The sequence below is a fragment of the Pseudochaenichthys georgianus genome, chromosome 17, assembly GCF_902827115.2.
Source record: "Pseudochaenichthys georgianus chromosome 17, fPseGeo1.2, whole genome shotgun sequence".
NCBI lineage: Eukaryota > Metazoa > Chordata > Actinopteri > Perciformes > Channichthyidae > Pseudochaenichthys > Pseudochaenichthys georgianus.
In genome coordinates, this window is record NC_047519.1 from 22,468,813 (window position 1) to 22,485,789 (window position 16,977).

Consider the following 16,977-nt stretch of genomic DNA (forward strand, 5'->3'; position numbering starts at 1 on the left):
GCTGTGTGAGGCTGTGTCACAGGCGTATGTTTCCTCTGGGTTGGATCCCCCGGAAAACATTAAAGCGCACAGCACCAGGAGAATATCAACTTCTGCGGCGTTGCACGGAGGAATGACAGAAGAAGACATTTGCACTGCTGCATCTTGGTCTTCCCCCTGTTCTTTTATTCGTTTTTATTTGAGGGATGTCTCCCATTCCTCTCTGACACATTCAGTACCGAATAGCCTGCCAGAATGAGTAATGTCGGGGGTTTTTCAATTGCATGCCCTCTCTCCTGCCTGTCGGCACTTAGAGAGTGGCCTTTTGTTCCCCTCTCTTGATCGTTTTTTAACAAGTGAGACTCGATCTCTTCTTTTATAAACGACAGGTAGCCTGAGTAAGCCTACCTGCGTCCCTGAGGGAGAAATATTAATTTCTTTAAATGCTATATTCCCCGGGAATGGGATGCTCCATTTACGCTCAGCGAAATGGACATGGGTTATTAACTGAGTAGGTGTGTTTTGTGCTTCTGGTAACGGACGGAACCAGTGGGGCGTGGACTACATCCTGCTTCGCGCTTAACCCAATAGCGATAGCCTTAGAGGGCGAAGCCTTATATGATATAGTACTGGGGTTACGTAATGTAACCCAGCTTCTATGAGTATAGGCGCAGCCCTCTAAGGTTCGGGCCCCACTGGCTCCGCGAATAGCTGAAGAAAAGCTGTTGGAGTGGATTGTAGGGCCTACTTCCTATTTATACGGAAGTGAGCCTGGAGGTGTGGCCCACGTCGTAGGTGGGCGTGGAATAAGTCTGTCAGTGCTGCACACGTGCAGTGGGGATTACCCAATAGCGATAGCCTTAGAGGGCTGCGCCTATACTCATAGAAGCTGGGTTACATTACGTAACCCCAGTTTCTGTCGTAGATACTATCGAGGCAGAGGTTGTGCTGACATCCAATAGTGCCAATGTTGTATCTGATGCTGTTGTTTTGGATGGGAAGGTTGAAGTGTTGGTGTAATTTTCCAGTGTATGTCTGGTACTGCTTCTTGTTGTGCTCTGTCTTCTCGGTGGCGAAGGGTTAAAGCCTGTATTCAAGAGGAAAATGTGAATTATAAACCTCATCTCAATCCCAAACTGGCATCACTGTGTATATCTTTCCTTTTAAGGAACTACTCTTCCTTGTCTCTTCTACATTTACTTTGTCTTAATTTATGCATTTTAAAATGTAAATTAAAAAGGTGTGTGTTTGTGCAACCTTCATTCAGGTTTTGATGAGAAAATTCTGCAAGTCCATCCATCCATCCATCCATCCATCTTCTCCCGCTTATCCGTGGTCGGGTCGCGGGGGTAGCAGTTCCAGCAGAGAGCCCCAAACTTTCTTTTCCCTGGCGACATCAACCAGCTCTGACTGGGGGATCCCAAGGCGCTCCCAGGCCAGCGAAGAGATATAATCCCTCCACCTGGTCCTAGGTCTACCCCTTGGTCTCTTCCCAGCTGGACGTGCCTGGAACACCTCCCTAGGGAGGCGCCCAGGTGGCATCCTAACTAGGTGCCCGAACCACCTCAACTGGCTTCTTTCGACGCGAAGGAGGAGCGGCTCAACTCCGAGTCCCTCCCTGATGACCGAACTTCTCACCTTATCCCTAAGGGAGACACCAGCCACCCGGCGGACGAAACCCATCTCGGCCGCTTGTATCCGCGATCTCGTTCTTTCGGTCATGACCCATCCTTCATGACCATAGGTGAGGGTAGGAACGAAAATGGCCCGGTAGACAGAGAGCTTTGCCTTCTGGCTCAGCTCCCTTTTCATCACAACGGTGCGGTAAAGCAACTGCAGTACCGCTCCCGCTGCTCCGATTCTCCGGCCCATCTCATGCTCCATTGTTCCCTCACTCGAGAACAAGACCCCGAGATACTTGAACTCCTTCACTTGGGGTAAGGGCTCATTCCCTACTTGGAGTGGACAGTCCATCGGTTTCCTGCTGAGAACCATGGCATTGTTCCTCCTCAATCTGAGGTTCGACAATTGGCCTGACCCTCCTTTCGAGTACCTTGGAGTAAACTTTCCCAGGGAGGCTGAGTAGTGTGATGCCTCTGTAATTGGCACACACCCTCTGATCCCCCTTTTTAAAAAGGGGAACCACCACCCCGGTCTGCCACTCCTTCGGCACCATTTCCGACTTCCACGCAACGTTGATGAGACGTGTCAACCATGACAGTCCCTCAACACCCAGAGCCTTCAGCATTTCCGGGCGGATCTCATCCACCCCCGGGGCTTTGCCACTGTGGAGTTGTTTGACGACCTCAGTGACCTCCCCCCGGGAGATTGGTGTTGATCCCCCGTCATACTCCAGCTCTGCCTCTAACATAGAGGGCGGAGTTGTCGGGTTCAGGAGTTCCTCAAAGTGTTCCTTCCAACGCCCTAACACTCCATTAGTTGAGGTCAACAACGTCCCATCCTTACTGTACACAGCTTGGATGGTTCCCTGCTTCCCCCTCCTGAGGTGTCGGACAGTTTTCCAGAACAACTTTGGTGCCGCCCGAAAGTCCTTCTCCATGTCTTCTCCGAACTTCTCCCACACCCGCTGCTTTGCCTCGGCCACGGATGAGGCTGCTGCCCTTCGGGCCTGTCGGTACCTTGCAACTGCCTCGGGAGTCCCCCGGGATAACAAATCCCTGAAGGCCTCCTTCTTCAGTCGGACGGCTTCCCTGACCACCGGTGTCCACCAGGAGGTTCGAGGGTTACCGCCCCTTGAGGCACCTAGGACCTTGAGACCACAGCTCCCCGCCGCGGCTTCGGCAATAGAGGCTTTGAACACCGACCACTCTGGTTCAATGTCCCCAACCTCCACAGGAATGCACGAAAAGCTCCGCCGGAGGTGCGAGTTGAAGGCCTCCTGAACTTGGGCCTCCTCCAGACGTTCCCAGTTCACCCGAACTACACGTTTGGGCTTACCAGGTCTATCCAGAGGCTTCCCCCGCCACTCGACCCAACTCACCACCAGATGGTGATCAGTTGACAACTCCGCCCCTCTCTTTACCCGAGTGTCCAAAACATACGGCCTCAGGTCCGATGATACGATAACGAAATCGATCATGGACCTTCTGCCTAGGGTGCTCTGGTACCACGTACACTTATGAGCATCCTTATGTTCGAACATGGTGTTTGTTATGGCCAATCCATGACTAGCACAGAAGTCCAGTAACAAACCACCACTCCGGTTCAGATCAGGGGGGCCGTTCCTCCCAATCACGCCCCTCCAAGTGTCTCCATCATTGCCCACATGTGCGTTGAAGTCTCCCAGCAAGATTAAAGAGTCCCCTTCAGGAGCCCCATACAGGACTCTTTCCAGGGTCTCCAAGAAGAACTGCTGTTGGGTGCATAAGCACACACAACAGTCAGAGTTTTCCCCCCCATAACCCGCAGGCGTAGGGAGGCGACCCTCTCGTCCACTGGGGTAAACTCCAACAACGAAGCACCTAACCGGGGACTTGTGAGTATCCCCACACCCGCCCGGCGCCTCACACCTTGAGCAACTCCGGAGAAGAATAGAGTCCAACCCCTATCCAGAAGTAAGGTTCCAGAGCCGACGCTGTGCGTAGAGGTGAGCCCAACCAGATCCAACTGGTACCGCTCCACCTCCCGCACAAGCTCCGGCTCCTTCCCCCCCAGAGAGGTGACGTTCCACGTCCCCAAAGCCAGCTTCTGCCGCCCGGGTCTGGTCCGTCGAGACCCTCCGCTTTCACTGCCACCCTTCTGGCAGCGCACCCGACCCCATCGTTGTTTCCCGTAGGTGGTGGGCCCGCGGGAGGGAGAAGCGGAGGTGTTGCCCACGTTGCCTTTTCGGACTGGGCCCGGCCGGGCTCCGTGGCAAGCCCGGCCACCAGACGCTCGCCGACGAGTCCTCCTTCTGGGCCTGGCTCCAGAAAGGGACCCCGGGCTTCCTCCGGGCCGGGTATCCTCACTTCTTGTTTTTCCTTTCATGAGGTCTTTTGAACCAATCTTAGTCTGGCCCCTTGCCTGAGACCAATTTGCCATGGGAGACCCTACCAGGAACACAAGGTTCCAGACAACACAGCCTCCAGTTTCATCAGGGCACACAAACCTCTCTACCACGGTAAGGTGCTGGTTCTTCAGATTCTGCAAGTAAAGTCAAAAAAATGTTGGCTTTGTTTTATTGTTTTTAATTGCAGGGACTAAAGTCAGGATGGTGTTCATCAGCACTTGAACACTTTGAAACCCTTCTCACATGAAGTTGTTGTCAAGAACCTTAACGTTTCCATTTTGACTTAATTTCAGTTAAACTGTTTCAAGTTTTGTTTCAAATGTCTCATTGGAGGCAATTGTTTTTATGGGAATACCAAAAACATACTTAAATATGAAGCACTGTGTGTTTTACAAAGTGACTACTGCATAAACCATTACCCTGATATAAAGTAACATGTACTGCGATATAAGATTTCTGCCATGTTTTCCACCACAAGTAGGCAGGGTCAATGACCTGATCCAGCATATTTATTTTTATTTTAGGTGGAACTGCACATATGAGACACATTTGAATAATCTACAATTATTATTTGGAAAAAATACAATCAGGTGAGTCATGTCAATTTAGATGATTAATTAGATTATTTATTTGGTTCGTTACAATCAGGTCAAACAACAAAAAACTAGGTCATGATTAAAACAATTGTTGTAACTGTGTATTCTAAATCTTCTATCAATAAGAAACTGAAAAAAAGGAAATTAAGATAATTATACCACGATATTACTTTGGTAAACTGTTCAATATTAAATGATGTTTTACTCAACATTACAGAGCGGTAGCAAGCTCGACAGGACAAAGCAGCAAAATGAAAACCGACCCATGACTCTGTCGCTGTTGAGTGTAACAACGGCTTATTTATAGGTACACTCGTGATGACAATAATCCTATTGTCTTCACAGAAAATACATCTGCCTTTGTCTTCAGAATTATATCAAGTTACAGAAGTTGTGTAAACGTTTTTCTTACTGTAACTAATTATCAGACACAGACTGTAGAAATGTCAAGAATGCAGTTGGAGCTACACTTGAGACTGAAATGTCTAGACTAATGGCTACACCAATGTAACCGCAGTACTTAATCATTTGTCATTCAAATACACTTTATGAACAGGTACAAGTTACATAGTTTCGTTCCAACAATATTGGATATTGATACATAATTGTATTGTCATGCATAACAAATACGTTGATGTCTTATCCCGACGTCCACCAATCGTTCAACCTTTCCAGCTCTCTCCAAACTCTTGAACGTTCTTGGCCCTGGTACCATCTGGCTTCATCATGTCATTCTTTTTTTTACCGTCAAAGTTCCCACACAGACCCCCAACTTTCTTTTTATATATGCGGGGTAGAATGATCCCTGCAGAAACAACATCAACAACAGAGCATTACCGTATTAGGTCTTTAACTCTCTTCCAGAAAAAAATTACTCATTAATTGACAATGTATGAAATTACATTGTGATTTAAGGATTTGTTGATAAATTACCTGCTCTGCCGTGGCCGTCAAAATCCACGGAGAGGCCAAAGTCGGTCTTCAGGGAGATGCGAGAACAAAGTTCCCTGATTTTTAGACCAGCAGTCGGAGAGGCGGGAATTTCTGTTCTCCTTCCATCCACCTGGAGGGGGACAGAGAGGTGTAATTCCCAATGTAACTTATATTAAGTAGACTTGTCTGAGAAAAGATTAAGTGTTAGCCATTTGTGTCAGTGTTACTGTAGTGATGGTTGTTGAGACTGAACAATCTCGACAGCTATTGGATACATTGGCAACAATATTTGGTACAAACATTCATAGTCCCCACAAGATGGTTCTTTTCCACCTTAACATACATGTCTCTGTCAGGTTAATTTATAGTAATCACTTTTCAAGTGGCCCCTGCCATTGCAGCACAATCTAAATCTGTTTCTTCAGAACTCTTTACAAAAAACAACATTATCAGACTCATTTGTACTGAGTTTAGTGCAACTGACTACAGCACTGTTTATGAGAGCCACACTTTGTAAAAAAAATGTCCATCCTCCATTGCTAATGTCCTTACAGCAGGGCCAAGAGGGAAATCTCACATTACAAAGAAAGATACAGCATGCATCAGTTACATTTATGCTGTTGTAACAAGAAACACTGGTTATTCCACTCAGCGCTTTCACAGATGTCTTTGGGCTTGCAAGAATATGATGATCTTATCCTAATACTGTACCTGCTATGAAGGAGTCAAAGTTCAATGACATGGAAAGAATAATATTGTTAGAAATGTCTTTGATACTTACAACCAGCCTCATGTTTTTCTTTAATACCACAGTATGATTATACACTCTGATCTTAAGCTCTTGTAAGCTGTAGTTCTCCTTGCGCTCTTCACTTGAGCGATCATGTGTGTGGTTCTTGTTCTTGTTCTTGTTCTTGTTCTTGTTCTTGTTCTTGTTCTTGTACTTGTTCTTGTTATTGTTCTTGTACTTGTACTTGTACTTGTTCTTGTTATTGTTCTTGTTCTTGTTCTTGTTCTTGTTCTTGTTCTTGTTCTTGTTCTTGTACTTGTACTTGTTCTTGTTATTGTTCTTGTACTTGTACTTGTTATTGTTATTGTTCTTTTTCTTGTTCTTGTTCTTGTGCTGTTTACGTGAGCGACCAAGTTTGCTATCATCATCATCATGGTCTTGGTCATCATCATGGTCATCTTCATCATCATCATCTTCATCATCATCTTCATCATCATCATCTTCATCATCATCATCACCATCATCATCATCATCATCATCATCATACATAACTCTGGGACTGTGGTCTTCTTCACTGCTGCTGTCGTCATACTTTACAGTGTTGATACCCTCGATGTAGACATGTGGAAGGTTATTTGGCAAGTTGTTGGTCTGGACCAGCACATACGAGTGGTCACCCTTAAACTTGTGTTTCATTTTATCAAATGATGTGTATTCAGGGTCTTTCCTGATGGTGCACTCACTGAAGCCTGTGAAGAAATTCATAAATGATTTCACAAGATGTAACATGGTTAAGATATATCACAATTAAAAAGAGTTAAATGGTAACACGTGCAGTACCTGTAGACTGGCAGTAATAATTGCCCTCATCATTTTGAAGGCAAACAGCTTTTCCATCGCATTCATCTTTGTCATCGCAGTCAATCCGACCTACGCCACGGTCTTTCTCACATTCACATTTCTGACTGCAGTGATTGGTGTACCACACATCAGAGAACTGACAAAACAAAAGTAGCCGTAAGTATTGTATACTGTAAAAAACATGTGACTTTGATGAAGAGCTATTCTGTCACTCACATCATATTTGGTGCCATTCCTTTCCACACAACCACATTGTTCGATAGGCACACAAACCCTGTTTTTCTGAACAAAGCCTTCATCACATACACATCCCTGCACACAACCCTCATCTTCAGTGCAACGTGGTGGGCCATTCAGGTGTGTGCAGGTTGGACTGCAGGCAGGGACACACGTGGTGTAGTGACTGTTCTCTGGACAAGAGGGTGCTAAAGAGAAAGAGTGTATATTATATATTATATATATATATAACAACAAAAGGTCAATACAAAGGTCGATAGTACAATCAGGGCTGAGTGGTAAGTCAAAGCCACATATCACATTTCACAAGCACTTACAAGAGAAGAGAAAAAGAGATCTCCGTCCTCCGTGTTTTATTCATATATGATTTATATAGAGTCATTATTCATTTGTTTTAAAGCTCAATAAATAACAAATTAGACCTTTGACAGGCACTTTTCTAATTTTGTCCGGAAGATTTAAACTTTAACTGAAACTCTGCCGCACGGTCCCCTCATTCATTGGAAGAGGCGCAGAGGTGGGTGTTTGTCATCTGCTGGTGGACTAACCGGAGATAATTACAGCGAGGGAGGGATTGCAATGAATAACAGCAGCAGGAGCAAACGCTTGCCTCGGGGAGGGAGAAAAAGAGCCTCAGCGGAGAATAAACAGAAGGGCAACCATGGCCACCATGCAAGGGAAGTCTTCTTCGCTGCTTTTGTGGCAGACTACAGCGCCACTTACAGGCCTGGTATATGTACTACAGCGTCTCCAGCGCTTTCGAGCGGCAATGGCCGGCCGTGGCCAAACCCCACATCCCCCTGATAGGTGTAGAATTGACCACTAAGCGGAGCACCACTTTTGTGATGTAGAAAAAAATTCAAATCTGGATCAGTCTGTATCAGATCCGTTGCAGCCTCGTTTTTAGAGATTTGGGTATGGAGGAAAAGAGAGAGGGTTGTGTTTTATGACATTTGGTGAGTTCCCTGGAACATCGGGGACACATAGTCATGTATAAAAGACGTACAAAAGTGCATTTTGCATGATAGGTCCCCTTTAAATAATGTTTTTTCACACTAGAGGAGGTGACATTTCATCACAAATATGAACATGCCCAAAGCCTCAGCTGTCAATGGTGCCTAACCTGTGAGGTGTAAAGTATATATTATACCCAATCCATGTATATACGGAAATACTTTGAACTTACTTGGTACAGGTGTAACTGGTGGTTGAGGTCTTGCCGTTGTTGTTGATGGTAGTGTAGCTGTAGTTGTAGGCTGCGGACTGCCTTTTATCGAATGTGGTTTATTAGTTGTTGTAGGTTGTTGTAGGTTGTGGTATTGCTGAAGTTGTGGTTTAACTGTAGTTTGTGATGGCTTTGGTGTAGCTGTTGTTGCAGGAGTTGTTGGTTGAGCTAGGTCTGTAATGATATTTCACAAACAAGTCAGACACATTCCCAGTTACAATGTGTGTGAACAAAATTGAATCTCAGCAAGAGAAAATAGTTACCTCTGCAGTGTCCACGATGAAGTGATACATCATCTATGGCAACATCAGACTGATCATTGGAACCTATCCGCCCCTCAAATATAACCTGAAATAAATTGCACAGGTTCATGCTAAAGTACATTATACCAGCACCAATTACTCATTTAATTTTTCAGGTTGTACATTTTTTGTGTTTTGCTCTGCAAGTTTTTATCATTAGTCAGATGAGGAGATTAACATTTTACCTGGAAAGCTCCAGATGTTGCCAAGTCCACCTGAGCCAGGTGCCACACATTTCCATGGTAATTTCTCTTCCACCAAACAGCATCAGCTAATATATCCTGGAGCAGGTAAACATGGAGGCCCATTGTATCTGCTGAGCCGTACATGTGGTACCAGAACTGCAGACACTGAGGACCAGAGTCAGAACACTTGGAGCTAATGAGACCAGCTGTGTCACCATGTGACGCACTGTTGGCTTCGATGTAAAGATAGTGGCCACCTGGTTAAGGACAAAAGAGTTTGAAGAAAAGAAAAATTCATAGCATACTATAAGTTTAAGGTATATCAAGATTCAACTGAAATGGTTGCTAAATGTTGACAATCCAAATGTCCTCAAAACACTAAAATGCAAAACATTTCTTAAATGGTAAATGGACTGTACTTATATAGCGCTTTATCCAGTCTCTTTAAGACCCCTCAAAGCGCTTTACATACTACATGTCGTTCACCCATTCACACAGAGCAGTGTATATTACTCTAGGAACTAACACGCATACACATTCACACACCGTTGGCCATGCCATCGGGAGCAACTCAGGGTTAAGTATCTTGCCCAAGGATACATCGACATGTTGACTGCATGGGCTGGGATCGAACCCACAACCTTCTGGTGGAAAGACGACCGCACTCCCTCGCAGCCACAGTCACCCTTAATTAATTGCCCATCCTCAGGATGTTAACGGAAAGATATCTTATCTTTATGTAAAACAGTACACCAGGAACTCATAGCCTGACAGTCTACAATTATGGTTGAACAGGGAATAACTATTTCAACAACCAAAATGTTTTTCACCTTGTGACTGTGTGGCTGAAACTGGGGTATAAGGGTGTGCAGACACAGTACAACACACAAGTTACATGGCTTGTGTGAGAAAGCTAATTACCTCCCGTAGTGTGATCTGAAGAAGGCCCAGTCATTACAGTTGGGGTGGAGCCACTATGCCTTGTCCAATCGATAACATCAGTATAAAGTTGGGTCCACTGACATAGATCTTGTTCATAGTTGCAGTTGAGTTGGCATACTACACACACAAGTCAAAGATATCTTTAATTAACTGGAAATCACAAAAACATTATAAAAGTTCAGACAGCCGGGGTTACACGTGCTGCTGTGGAATTAGAACTTTACCTGGGTGTCTGTTATTTGGAGCTTGAGCAACGTTGTCCTTATTAAAGTCGGTTGTTGCTGCCACTACGGGAGAACCATCAGGTTTGGAAGGACTTGTTGACTTCTCATCACTCAGATCTGCAACAGTTTATTTAAAACATTATCAGAGTATACAGCCTTGGGATAAATATCACATTTTTAAGGTTTAGTGGTTTTCATTCACAGTGCATGTTTTTTTACCAGAGCATCGTCCACGATAAAGCTTTACATCATCTATTGCCAAATCTGACTTTTCATTGGAGCCTCTACGTCCCTCAATGATAATCTAAGTTATGGAAAAAGGATTAGTTATCATTTTGCAGTCTCTTATTGTTACAATTTACTTCTACAACTTTGTTGGCTGACAATATTTTAATAATTTGAGTGCCTGGTGGAAGATGTTGCACCTTGAAAGCTCGAGTTGTTCTGATGTCCACCTGAGCCATTTGCCATATATATCCCTGCTCATTAGTCTTCCACAAAACAACTTCTGTTTGTCTGTCCTGGAGCAGGTAAACATGGAGGCCCATTGTATCTGCTGAGCCGTGCATGTGGTACCAGAACTGCAGACACTGAGGACCAGAGTCAGAACACTCAGAGCTGATGAGACGAGCCGTATCTCCATACATCGCGCTGCTGGCCTCGATGTAAAGATAACGACCATCTATGAATGAGAAGTGAAGTTATCAACATTTTCACATACACTTTCTACGGTGAGATAGATATTTTCAATACCTCTGTGTCATACCTGTGATCATTTATAATATTACATAGAAAAAGGGTGTATTACCACCAGTGTGGTCCGCAGAGGGCCCAGTCATCAGAGTGGGGGTGGAACCTCTTTGCCATGTCCAGTCAAAAGCACCTGTGATAATATGACTCCAGCTACAAAGACTGCTATCGAAGCTACAGTCCAAATTGCAGACTATAAGGGAAACATTTGCAAAATATTAACAGGAACTAAGTATTGAGGACCTTGGCAACTTCCTAAACATTTAGAAAATATTTAACTGGGAGTACAATCACAAGACATACATGTTCAATTCTAACCACACATCAGCTTTCTCACGTAGAAACAATTGGCCCATAAAAAAGGCTTCCTGTGCACTTACCTGGGTGTGAGGGGAGGACTTCCACATCTGAGGAGGGAAACACAGTTCCACTAACCAGGCCAGGGACACTACCTAAAGGAGGACATTATTGGTTATGTTTAAACCCTGAGAAATGGTCATGATTTGAGATAATATAATTTATTTGTAGCATTAGAAATGTCCTTGTATCCTCAAGTCATATATATTTAGTCAAATATAAAATGCTTTATTTAGTTAAATGAATGTCACCTAAACATGAGCCAAAGTTTATGGAAATGTCATCGATGGCCACATCTGATTGAGCATCGGAGCCTCGAATTCCCTCAAGTAAAATCTAAAAGATGTCAAAGGGAAAAATAAATGTTTTAATATACAACTACAATACTATAATATTTTAGGCCATTATATTTTCTGTAAGGTGTCACTTACTTGGAAAGGACCAGACACTCTGATATAAACATGTCCTAGATGCCATTCTGGACCTTGGTTGTTCATTATGGACCAGAGTTTAGTAGCTTTATTGTCTTTGAGCAGGTAGATATTGAGGGCCATGGCGTTGGCTGAACCATACATATGGTACCAGAAGTTCAGCCAGAGTGGTCCATCATAATGGCACATTGAGCTCCAAAGACGAGCTGAATCTCCATGGGTTACACTACTTCCTTCAATATACATGTAGAAACCAGCTGCAGAAAAGTTGAAATTAGCATTACAAACATGCATAATTAAAATCAATGCGGCAACTTTACAGATGTGATATCGTCGCCTGACATTACGTTTTACCTCCAGTGGTGTGGTCTTGGTTTGGGCCAGTTAAGCTTGATGGTGTGGGTCCTGAATGTCTTGTCCAATCAAAACTGTCCTGCATGAGCTGCTCCCACCCACAAAGATTATTTTCAAAGTCACAGTTTATGGGACAGACTGTGAAAAATCATATAAACAAGATTAAAATGACAAGTATTACGAGTTTATTATGCATAGGAACATAACATTATGAAAAGTACAATTGTAGATAAAAATACATTTTCCAAGAAAACATGATTTCATTCAGTCCGTATATAAATATTATTATTATTAATCAAAGTTATTCTAATACATGTATGCATTTAAGTACTGTATCGGTTTTTAAGTAAATATAAGCTGCAACGGGGGCTAAATACCAGCTTTGCCCTCCAGCACCAGTGGACCGCTCTCTAAAACAGTCACATCCTCTGCAGATGAAAAGGACCGTAAGAAAGTGTAATCAGTAGCTGCTTTTATCCACATAATAAAAAGTGATCAAACTCCATTTTTTATTAGTTTATAAGTTTTATTAGTACCTTCTGAAGTACAAATCCAATGACAATAGCCTCTCCATTCCTTGTAAACCACTCAAGTCAAATGGTGACATTTATTTTTAACCGCGCAGGTTATGAATAAGCTTTTATGTCGGACCATACGTTTTATTACTTTAAAAAAATAGCAAACCGTTCCCTCGTCTCTGTTATTGTAATAAAAAAAAGAAGTACATCTGTTGTGGTGCAATAATCATTAAATGCAGAATTGCAGTTTAGTGTGTTTTGTGCTAATTTTGACCCTTAAGTGCAGGCCCTCATCTTTGACTGCCCCTGGGAGAACACCAGGCTATAAAAGAGTATTAGCCTGCTTCAGATCATTTAGTGATATGCAGCGAGGTACAGACACACAGTCACAGCCCGCCTGTAGATTATAACAGAACTGTGGACTGCTGTTCCAAATCCTCCTCAAAAAGTGTGGGAACAAAATGAAAGGTAACTACAGTATACAGTCACAGTCTCTCACTGTCAAAGTGAACTCTTAATAAACTTGACTGTAACCTCCCTAAAAGAAACACATTTTGCTTTCAAATTTGCAGTTCATTTTCCTTTCAGCTTTTGTCTGTACCTGTTCTTAGTTGGGTCCAGTCACACATCGGATTGTTATGTCCGTCGTAGGAACACTGTGTACCATACTCTATGAAAGAAGAACAATGAGTCAAGTATTGGTTTAAGTCAGTGTGTGATTTAAAAACAAATTTCATTTAATAAATTGCAACGATATATAAAATGTCCACAAGTCTTAGTAATTGTAAAACGTCATACCTGCATTTTCTCTCCAATCTGGTAAAGTAACTAATGAAAAATCAACTTCAGCCCTGAAATAGAAAAACAATTTGTGTATTCAATCCCATTGTTCTTGCTACAAGTTATTCCAATATTGAAATGATTAAATTATAACATTGAGCAAAAATCAAAATGTTATTCACTCAATAAAACCAGTTCAACACTATTTTTAAACAACATATCAGCTTCATTTTGGCAGTTAAAATGTAATTATCTTGACACCCACCTGCACTGAGTCCATGTCTGAGTTAGAAAGAGTAGAGTCACTGTGACCAACACATCTTTGAAGATGCCTCCAAGCATGGCTGATCTCTTAATGACAGCCTCCCAGCTGCTCTCCCGTTACTAATACTCTCTTATACTCTCTTATACTCTGTCTCTCTCTCTGTCTCTCTCTCTGTCTCTCTCTCTGTCTCTCTCTCTGTCTCTCTCTCTCTCTCTCTCTCTCTCTCTCTCTCTCTCAATTCAAATTCAAAGGGGCTTTATTGGCATGAAAGTTAAATTAAACAATGTTGCCAAAGTATCACAATACAAAATAATTAACAACATTAACATACATTTCAAATGTGTACATATTATTGATGATATATATATATATATATATACAGTGATACAATTACATTTCAACACACGTGTGTGTGTGTGTGTGTGTGTGTGTGTGTGTGTGTGTGTGTGTGTGTGTGTGTGTGTGTGTGTGTGTGTGTGTGTGTGTGTGTGTGTCTCATTCACTGTCCCTCAGGTTGTGTCTCTCTCTCTCTCTCTCTCTCTCTCTCTGTCTTTGAGTTGAAGAAAAACGAAGCACGAGTGCATTGTTTTCTGACAAAAGTGTTGTAAAAGGCTTAAAGAAGTTTCTGCTACACCATGTTTGGTTAAAGATATCAGTGAACTCTATAAAACAGGTGAAAGAACATGTGATAAGACAGATGTATAGTGTGGGTGTTACTGTCTGATCCAATATTGTGACGTTCCTGAAGCCCTGGCGGTATGTGTCAACAGATAGGGTGGCACAGAATAAATATTAGAGCTCTTTAAAACTGTCAAACCTAAAATAAGCTCTTTGTTAGGAATTTACTACAAGACGCTACAGAGAATATAAACTATCCTCCTGTGTTTGTGCTTGTTGCAAAGAGACAGCAACACACTAACTATCTTACCTAAGGAAAAAAAAGACTTTAAATGTTTGTTGGAAACTGTCAGCTCTCTAAATGCAGAGGTGTTCATCAGTGGCCTCCTACCGCCAGTCAGAAGAGGAGTGGAGAGATTCAGCATATTGTTTGCACTGAACACCTGGCTTTCAACTACTGACCATTCTGTCAATTTTATTGACAACTTTAATTTTTTCTGGGACCGCAGACATCTTTTTAAGGCAAATTGAGTTTGCCTGAACAAGTCAGGTGTGAAATTGTTTATCTCTAACGTATTCAACTGCCTACGTCATCAATCTGTTCCCTCTGCCAAGGACAAGCAACAAGAGGAATCAAAACAGGAGAAAGACACAACACATCGCTCAGAAAACCTTGAAAATCTATCACTGCACCCGCCTGAGGAATGTCTTGAATATGGGAGACAAATGAAGGAGTCTCCACCGCCCTTCACCCCCCCTATCACCTCTGAGGATACTCTTCCTTCACCCCACAGCTCTCTCTACTCTCCGTTCACCCTTTCACCCTCGCCCACCCTCCTGGAGATCGCTGAACACACGAAGGAGATACAGAGGGTTGGCACTAATTCCTTCTTGGAGTTCAAAGATCAAACTAAGGCGATACGCAGGGTTGGCAGCATGTCCTTTACCCCCGCTCCTCAACGACGCCCACCAAATTACCGAAGCAGAGACGCGCACCATCTCCCCCGTCTCCATCACCGTGGCTACGTCAACCACCTCCCCTCCCTTCAAGAAAGCATCTGCAGTCTCTGAAGCCTGATAAGGATGTGTGTGTACAAAACGCAACAAACTCTTACTGATATGTGCTGGGTCCAGGCTCAAGGGCGTATGGCACTCAACTCTTTCCAGGACATGCCGGGGCCCTGCCTGCCTGTAGCGTTGCCGATATCTGTGTTGATAGGTAATAGATTAAGAGCGGGGAATCAGCTCAGATACAGGAAGTGCTCAAATGTTTGTGTGAGTTTATCAAATTTAGCAGTGATTCCATGTCAGCCACAGCTTGTCACAAACAATCTTACTGATAGTGTATTTAACAAACTTAAACTAGCTTTATTAAATGTCAGGTCTTTGGCAGGAAAAATATTTTTAATCAATGATTTTATCACTGAGCACAATCTCGATTTTATGTTTTTAACGGAAACTTGGATTGAACAAAATAACAGTGCAGCTGTTCTTATCGAATCAACCCCTCCCAACTTTAGTTTTATGAGTCAGGAAAGAATGCATAAGAAAGGGGGTGGAGTTGCTATTTTGTTAAATGATTCCCTTCAATGCAGGAAGACATCTTATGGGAACTTTGCTTCTTTTGAATATGTGGCCCTTCAGCTGAAATGCTCCTCTCGAGCTCTGTTCCTAAATATCTATAGACCACCCAAATACTGTGCAAGCTTTTTTGATGACTTTACTGAATTGCTGTCTATAGTGTGTATTGACTGTGACCGTCTAGTCATTGTTGGTGATTTTAACATCAATGTTGACAACCCCTAGGACAGAGGGGCTAAAGAACTGTTTTGTGTTCTTGATAACTATGGACTGACTCAGCATGTGACGGAGCCCACGCACAATAAGGGTCACACTCTGGACTTAATTATCTCAAAGGGTCTGCATATCTCTAAGGTTGTGGTGACTGATGTTGCACTCTCTGATCATTCCTGTGTTTTCTTTGAGAGCTCTATTTCTGTTCACAGAAATGTTCACAAAGAGGTAACCACAAAGCGATATTTAACTGAAAATACTAGGGAAATGTTTACTCAGAATTTTCCTTCCACACTTGCCCCTACTAACATCTCAGTAAATGAGCTAGTAGATCATTTTAATTCAAACATTTAAAATGTTATAGATGTCATTGCTCCAACTAAGGTAAAGGAAGTGATTGGCAAGAAAATATCTCCATGGAGAAAGGCCATGACCGTGAGAACAGAGAAAAAGAGAGTGTCGAAAAGCTGAACGGAGGTGGCAAAAAACAAATCTCCAGGTACACTTTGAAATCTATAAAGAGAGACTTGGTGTTAAGATCTGTCTGTGTTGGTGTTTTGTCTTGTCTAGATCTGTCTGTGGTTTTCTGTCTGCGTTGTGTTTTGTCTTGTTTAGATCTGTCTGTGGTTCCCTGTCGTAAGTTTCCCTGGTGTGTCTGATTACCCAATTGTGTTCACCTGTGGCCCCTGTGTTTTCTCCTCCCTCCTCACCTGTGTCTTGTTTGTGTGTATTTCAGTTCTGGTTTTTCTGTCTGTCTTTATCGGTTCGTCTTGTGATTTGGCTTGGTCTGCGATCCAACGGCTGACGAGTGGTAGAGAACGGAGAAGTGGTGTACAGAGTACGATTTAAAGCGTCTGTGAGGTTTTCTTCACGGAGCCTACATATTC

At 43.1% G+C, this 16,977-nt stretch overlaps 1 protein-coding gene across 1 annotated transcript; it reads right to left on the reverse strand.

Moving 5' to 3' along the window:
- Positions 1-4,588: 4,588 nt before the first annotated feature.
- Positions 4,589-13,803, reverse strand: LOC117462582 (zonadhesin-like). The gene is made up of 20 exons (XM_071206345.1): positions 13,679-13,803; positions 13,432-13,484; positions 13,235-13,303; positions 12,116-12,253; positions 11,762-12,018; positions 11,582-11,666; positions 11,354-11,425; positions 11,032-11,166; positions 10,649-10,905; positions 10,443-10,527; positions 10,224-10,340; positions 9,979-10,116; positions 9,058-9,314; positions 8,834-8,918; positions 8,532-8,744; positions 7,325-7,533; positions 7,088-7,244; positions 6,299-6,996; positions 5,518-5,647; positions 4,589-5,389 (listed from the first exon to the last, which is right to left on the reverse strand). Exons 1-20 carry the CDS (start codon positions 13,753-13,755, stop codon positions 5,247-5,249), a joined length of 3,375 nt encoding a protein of 1,124 aa, XP_071062446.1. The 5' UTR covers positions 13,756-13,803; the 3' UTR covers positions 4,589-5,246.
- Positions 13,804-16,977: the final 3,174 nt, after the last annotated feature.

Bases quoted from the DNA above. Each gene is read 5' to 3' on its own strand.
- LOC117462582 (XM_071206345.1), bottom strand. From the start codon at position 13,755: ATGCTTGGAGGCATCTTCAAAGATGTGTTGGTCACAGTGACTCTACTC. The intron at 11,167-11,353 runs GTAAGTGCACAG...TTTCCCTTATAG, and splicing joins AGTCCTCCCCTCACACCCAG to TCTGCAATTTGGACTGTAGC. The intron at 8,745-8,833 runs GTAACTATTTTC...ATATCATTACAG, and splicing joins TCATCGTGGACACTGCAGAG to ACCTAGCTCAACCAACAACT.